Source organism: Seriola lalandi, unplaced genomic scaffold, assembly GCF_002814215.2.
Source record: "Seriola lalandi dorsalis isolate HSWRI2012SDOR001 ecotype SW California unplaced genomic scaffold, Sedor1 jcf7180002054544, whole genome shotgun sequence".
NCBI lineage: Eukaryota > Metazoa > Chordata > Actinopteri > Carangiformes > Carangidae > Seriola > Seriola lalandi.
Genome location: NW_019525097.1, coordinates 609,926 through 616,607, shown reverse-complemented (window position 1 = coordinate 616,607; position 6,682 = coordinate 609,926). Strand labels below are relative to the sequence as shown.

Genomic DNA, 6,682 nt, shown 5'->3' with positions numbered 1-6,682 from the left:
GTGTGTGTGTGTGTGTGTGTGCAGAGCACGAGAGTGGGTAGTGTTATAGTGCAGGGGTATGGAGGGGAGGCGGGGGGGAGGGGAGGGATGGTAGTGGCTCATATGTCTGTGTCTCATCATGACGTGCCCTGTCTCTTCTGTTGCTGGACCCGGATCAGCTCCAGCTGTTTTTTGCACTTCTGGTAGTACGTGGACAGACTCTTGTTCTCCTCCAGCAGCTTCTTGTGCTCCTGCACCAGACGCGATGTGTTCTGCTGGTCCTTCTCATCTTGGTCCAGTTCAGCAATGAGCTCCTTCCTGCACAGACAGGAAATGAAGCCACATTAACCCTTCGAACACCGGGCTACTTACGCGATTTACAGTCCCTTTAATTAAAGACTTACAACACAGTCACTTCAGGTCTTACTCAGTCACGTCACATACAGTCAGTAGTGGATTGGTTTTCAACATGCATCAGCCATAACTATACTGGGAGGTTAAATGGAGGACAGGACAGATTTTTTGACTGGGAGCTTTTAACTTCCTGAAATCATCCAGCAGCAGCTTCCTCTGTGGTTTCATACAGTCATACAAAGTGTTATTTTCTGAATTGGCTCCAGGGAGTGTTGAACAAGCATGTGACGGTTTTCATATCGAGTCCAGTGTGACGTGAGTTGACCTGCTAGTAACACTTTTCATCTATTGCCAACCACAAACAAAGACAGGAAGAAGCTGAGACTTGTGGAGTCCAGTGAACAACACCTGGCAGTCTACACCTGTGGTGAGTCATAATAGCAGCGGTGTCAGAGTGACTGGATCAAACCTGCCTCATGATCACTGACATCACTGTGTTGCTTGTAGCTTCAAATGTAGTGAGGCAGGACGTGTGTGTGTGTGTGTGTGTGTGTGTGTGTGTGTCTTTTTCATCTTAGGATGACTGTTGGACTTGTGTGCTTTGAGACCCACAGCTCCACGTTAAATGCTGAATTGCTTTGGTTTATTCTGCTGACACTGTTGCAAACATAATGAGGAATATCTCAGTAACATATCTAACTGAATCAACCCTTTCTACACTAAATGACCTCAGCAAATGAAAACTGGCTGCACTGAGCAGCTGGTCTTACTTTCTCTGGATCAGCAGGGCGATCTCTGTTTGCACTTTCAGATATTCCTGGGCCATCTTACAGTGCTGCTCAAACACGGCCATGGACTCTTTGGAGTTGGGACAGGGAGCGAGGGGCTGCAAATAAACATGCACATTGCTGTTAACTGCTCATACATCACTGCAGAAACTGCAGTGTAACTGCTATCAGTTCTTAGTCTGAACTGATAATAATACACTGACATCGTATATTTACATTCACATTCCATGATGATTCAATGATTTAATTGAGCTGGTGCAGTTTACAATGAGGAAAGAGGTCACCTGCAACACCACTGAGACATAAACAAGTTACACAGTGCTTTGTTTTCTGGAGGGTGATTGGTGGATGTACCTGTAGTTGGTGATCCAGGGTGAGATAAGCCATGGGAATGGAATTGTCTGAGCCGTTGGTGTCTGAGGAAAGAGGAGAGAGAGAGAGAAGGGGCTGTTTTTAATGATTGTACAACACAGGTTTTTCTTGAGGAAACAACCTTGACCCTCAACACTGTAAATTACTGACCAATACCACACGACATCATCTGAGGTGATATCATGCCACCCAAGTCTTCATGGCAGATTGGAGGCTACAGTGAGGGATGTCACAATACTAGACGTTTTCGGTATATGATATATATGTATATATTATTAGCTAGCTGGTTAGCATTGCTAAGAAAAGACGTGATAGAGACGAGAGTTAATGTTGGAGGCAGCTCTTGGTGAGTAAAGGAATGAAGTTTGATGCTGAATTCGCAATGTTCCTTCTAGACTGGTGAGTAAACAGCTGTTAATGCTAATGTTAGCTATGTAGCGATATCTAATAACTAACAAACAGCTCAATTAAAGGCTACCAGGAGCATCCCATTTAGCGTGAGTAGGGTGAGCAGCATGTTAGCAGAACAGCTGTAGCTCCGGTTCTCATGTGTCTACACGCGATTCATTCAGAAACAGCTGAGCTGTAGGTCACCTGTGTTTCAGAAGCACTCAGGACTTGAAGCTTTGGGTCGTGTTTTACAGCTGTATAGTGTGAGTACAATGCAAGCTGTTACTTTGCTGGACTGAATAATATCGCAGCGCATCTGTTCAATCTGACGTGTGCGAGACGGATGACTGAAAAACATTAAATCTCTTGATAATACTTCTCTTCTGTAGGTGCAGTTGTGATATTTTCTCTTTCACTCCAGTGTGAACGTGTGGTGGTTAAGCTTTGGTGGAAATGCAGTCATGAGCACCTGTGGGGTCGTCGGGGGAGAAGTAGCCTCTGCTGCTCGTCTTATCCGTTGGCATCATCCTCACACTGGGACTGGAGGACCGGCTGCTGTTCCTGCTCCCCTGCAAGAGGACACAAACTGTCAGTCACCGTCTGAGTGTTGAGCTGGACTATAAAAAAAAAAAAAAAAGACTCAGCAGAACAATCGGGTTGTCATGCACATTTGGAGACATGTGCTAAAAGAAGATTACTGAACACAAAGCTGTTTTTACTGATCTGTGATTTTATCAGCTTGTGATTGTCACTGAAGAGTCGATGCAAGATGATTCCAGTCATCAAAGGGATGTCGCTGTTGCTGTAAACACAATGCCCGGATCAACCCAGCTCACTTCCTCTCCACTGTGTCTGTGTATTTTGTGTCTAGCTTGTGTTTCATACACCATCTGGCAAATTGGATAACGTCACACAAACATAAAATGCATGGATTTGTGTATGATGATTACTGGTAATAAAGGTTTGAGGGCCACGCAAATTACAGGAGTTTTCTGGGAGAACCAACACAATGGGAGTGCGCCGGGAGATTACCATGAAATACTGGAGGGATGTCAAGTACCACTTAAACTTGAAATTTTATCATCTGCCTTGCACTGCCGGGGATTTCTCACCTTTTGTTTCTTTAACATTTATTTGACAAAACGGTAACAACGCAAATTGATGGAACGGAAAAATCCACACGACCCAAAACATTGTGAATCTGGAGGGCAGCTTAATCCCACACACACAACACGGCACAATCTGTCTCTTTCAGCGACAGTATTTTTGTACCGAGTCTTCATGGTGAACTTTAAATGAACTTTAAATGAACTTTAAATTCGACAGCTCTGCGGGTTTTTCCACTAAACAAATGGAGACAAATGTTTGGGAAAAGCCAAGGAGCTTATTTGAAGCTGTGCGTGCAGAGGGAGCGAGCGAGCGAGCGCTGGGCTGCTCCTACACTAATGTCTTCACTTTCCTGGAGACGACATATCAAACACATGTCAAGTTCTATGACATTTTCTCCCCAAGGATTTCTCGCTCTCAACAAAGACGTTTTTCAAAGACGGCATCAGTTAAACATCTACAAGGCTTCAGAGGAGGATGACAAGTGATGAGGGTGGAAAACAAAAACACACAGAGCATTAGAGCGGCAGTAAACCCGTCTGCTCGGGTTCTGGTGGAGTTCAACTTCTCGTTTGGAATAACTTAAAGACGGAGTGTTGTCTAAAGCTGATTATCGATGCATTATTTTTTATTATATTGGTGAAGCAAGACAAAGTGCATCATTAATCTCACATCAAGCGCCTAATTGCAACGTAACTGCTACATGAAAAATGATTTTTGTCAGAGTGACAGGCTGAAGGATGATCTGTGTTTCACTCTGTCACGTCTGTATTGATTTAAACTGTGCTGCTGTTATCATTGTGGTGTTGGTTAGACCGCACACACACACACACGCACACACACACACACACACACACACACACACACACACAGGCGCACGCTCACAGGTGGCAACACGTTCCTTACCACTCTGTGTCCTGTGTGTGTGTGTGTGTGTGTGTGTGTCTGTGTGAGTTTTATTGAACATGTGCTCATACACAGACTGTGTATCGGGTAGTTTTCCATTAAATAAAAAGACACAGGCACAGCCTCCGTTCCCAGATTAGCAACAGCGACGTCACTGCGTCATTTATGCCTTATTTTTGTAAACTTACTGAACCCGTGTTCACATCTATCGCTAATTTAATTATTGAAAGGAAATAAATCAGACAGTTGGAGACATATCACTAATGCTGCTTCAGTCTGTAAGTGGGTTTAATTGACAGGTGAACTGGCAGGAGCACGGACACACAATGTAAACACTCTTCTGTTGGTAGCTGTAGCTTTACAAGCTAAGGACAGACGGCTGACGATGACTGACAGCTGAAATGCCTTCGTTATTTGCTCCACATTAAACATTTTTAATCTGTGAGTGTTTTCTGTTTGCTTCTGTAACCCATAATTGCACAACTAAAAACCCCCCTTTAGTCAGGGTCACTGTCAGTCACACTTTACCAATTTAATTTAAGCTAGACACATTTAAATTCCCTTTCCGGTATCTGACTGTGTCTTACCTGGCTGGACTCTGTGCTGACGCCTGGAAGATCCTGCACGGAGCGACGTCTCTGAGTCTCGCATGAGGCTGTGGACGGGACGGACAGAGAGGAGACACAATGAGATCAAGAACAGTTTGCGGGCAGAAATGGAGGGAGATCGATTCTGGTGTTTGCTCGTGGGTAGAAGGGGGATCCGGACCCACGGAGCCACACTGGGACAGCTGCACTGATTTTACCGCTTCACATCCTGGCCTATCGACATGTGCAGTGGCAGGAACGTGACCACAGCGCCCAGCCGCACAACAAACACACACTAAACCAGTCACTGCAGACCAACTCTATCCACAGACACAACTGAGACTGCTCAGGTGACGGGTTTGCACTTTGGCTGGTTTGGGTTACAGGCCAGTGCTGAGGTGTCAGACTGGGCTCCTGGGACCTGGTGGGTACCGTACTCGCTCGTCATCACTCATCTGGCTGCTGCCAGGTAAACACCAGGGTGGAACTAACATCACCTGAGGTTTCACCTGCTCTGTAGGCAGGAGAACAACTTGAACTTTAACACTTTAACTACAGGGCTTTTCTTGCCTCTTACTTTCCTGGTGAATAAAAATGTGGTAAATAAGAGTTTTTCAATCTCTCGTTCATAATTAATGATGATAATTAATGTTCACTGTGTTCCGAAGTGTTTCTCATTTCTGTGGATTTTACAGACCTGAATGTCATCGAAGTATCTTTATATTTTGAAGAAAGAAATAGAAATAGTTCAAAATAAATCACACAGCTTATAAACGCTGTTGAAAGAATACCTGCTATGTCCACAATGTCAACTTTGTTTTGTTTTTTTTTCAAGATAACGAACATAAATCTTTGAATTTAGTGTTGTATTTTTAAAAAGAATCTACAGTACATAACTGTTCAACTAAAGACTAAACACAAAAATCATTCCCAGGTTCCCAGGTCATGTTTACTGGGAACTGCACAAGTTGTTTTTGTCACAGTGTGTGCATTTCCCAAACTCTTCATGACCTGGAGCTGATTGTTTCACACTCACACACAAGACTGGAACAGATACGCTGGAGTATCTGGTCTACGCTGACTATAAGCTCCGTCTATGGCACAACGAAGAGACAGAACACAAACAAACACAAAAAGAAAAGAAAAGACCACAAAGCACTCCTTGGATCTTGACTGACTGTATCTGCTGCTCTGGCAGTATATTTAGTGGGATACTCAACCTGCGACCATTATTTGATAAACCCAGTATTTAATAAACAGAAGGGCTGGACAAATTACTGCCAATTCTGGAGTTGCAGCCAATATTTTTCCAAATTGTTCCTCAGCAGGGGTGTAACAGTGTACACAATGTTTTCTTCAGTATGGGACTTTCCTCAGTAGGGTTAGCATCAAATTAGCCTGAGGATTTCCCCTAATGCACTGTATCCTAGTTTATGTCAAGCATGTGAGGAACATTCATTATTTAGTGCAAAACCTGCGCAGGAAGCTTTGGCAGTGGGACAGGAATGTGTAAACTCACTTTGACAGTTTGTGAACTGAACAGTTAAACCCACATGTTCTCTGAAATACATCTCATTTATGAAACTACAGATGCTCTAACCTCCGTTTCACAGTAACTTTAAACTTTACTGCTGGCCCTAATGGCCAAATTGAGTTCATTATAGACATGTAGAAGTCATTTAAATGGACGATTTTCATTTTATTTTATATTTACGGATATAAACATATTAAAAATCTTTCTTACTTGGACTGAGTGCTGTAATTTATTACAGTAAGAAATATAGCCAAAAAGCTGCCAATTAATCTTTATATATTTAATAAAATATAAAAAGTTTCTTTTGATTGCATCGTATCATGAGCACATACCTGAGGTGCACACTGAACTGTGGACTTTGTGTACTGTTACACCCCTACTTGTGTGCTGGTGGAGAGGGCCTGATGTCCAGGTGTGCACATGCAATGCTAAGTGTCCTACCTTTAATAACATGCACCAGCTGACTCCTCTAGTCACTGGATTAAATTAGCCTCTCATTCACCGTGTCTCACACGGCTCCCAAACAGAAGCCTTTTCTGTCATCCAGAGCTGTCCCCAGTCCATTCATCCGTATCTCTGCTTGTAATAATAGCTCTGACCTTCAGTCTGTGAGAGATTAATCAAAATGACTTTTTCAAAGTTAATGGATGTAAAGGGAGCAAGAG

At 43.4% G+C, this 6,682-nt stretch overlaps 1 protein-coding gene across 1 annotated transcript in view; it reads right to left on the bottom strand.

The window, feature by feature from the left end:
* Nucleotides 1-6: 6 nt before the first annotated feature.
* map3k7 (mitogen-activated protein kinase kinase kinase 7) overlaps nucleotides 7-6,682 on the bottom strand; it is a 17,879-nt gene continuing 11,203 nt past the window's right edge. Inside the window, 5 exon segments of the mRNA XM_023415128.2 lie at nucleotides 7-297; nucleotides 1,104-1,219; nucleotides 1,476-1,537; nucleotides 2,353-2,452; nucleotides 4,484-4,551. Of these exon segments, the coding sequence (XP_023270896.1) occupies nucleotides 117-297; nucleotides 1,104-1,219; nucleotides 1,476-1,537; nucleotides 2,353-2,452; nucleotides 4,484-4,551 (527 nt within the window). The 3' untranslated portion in view covers nucleotides 7-116.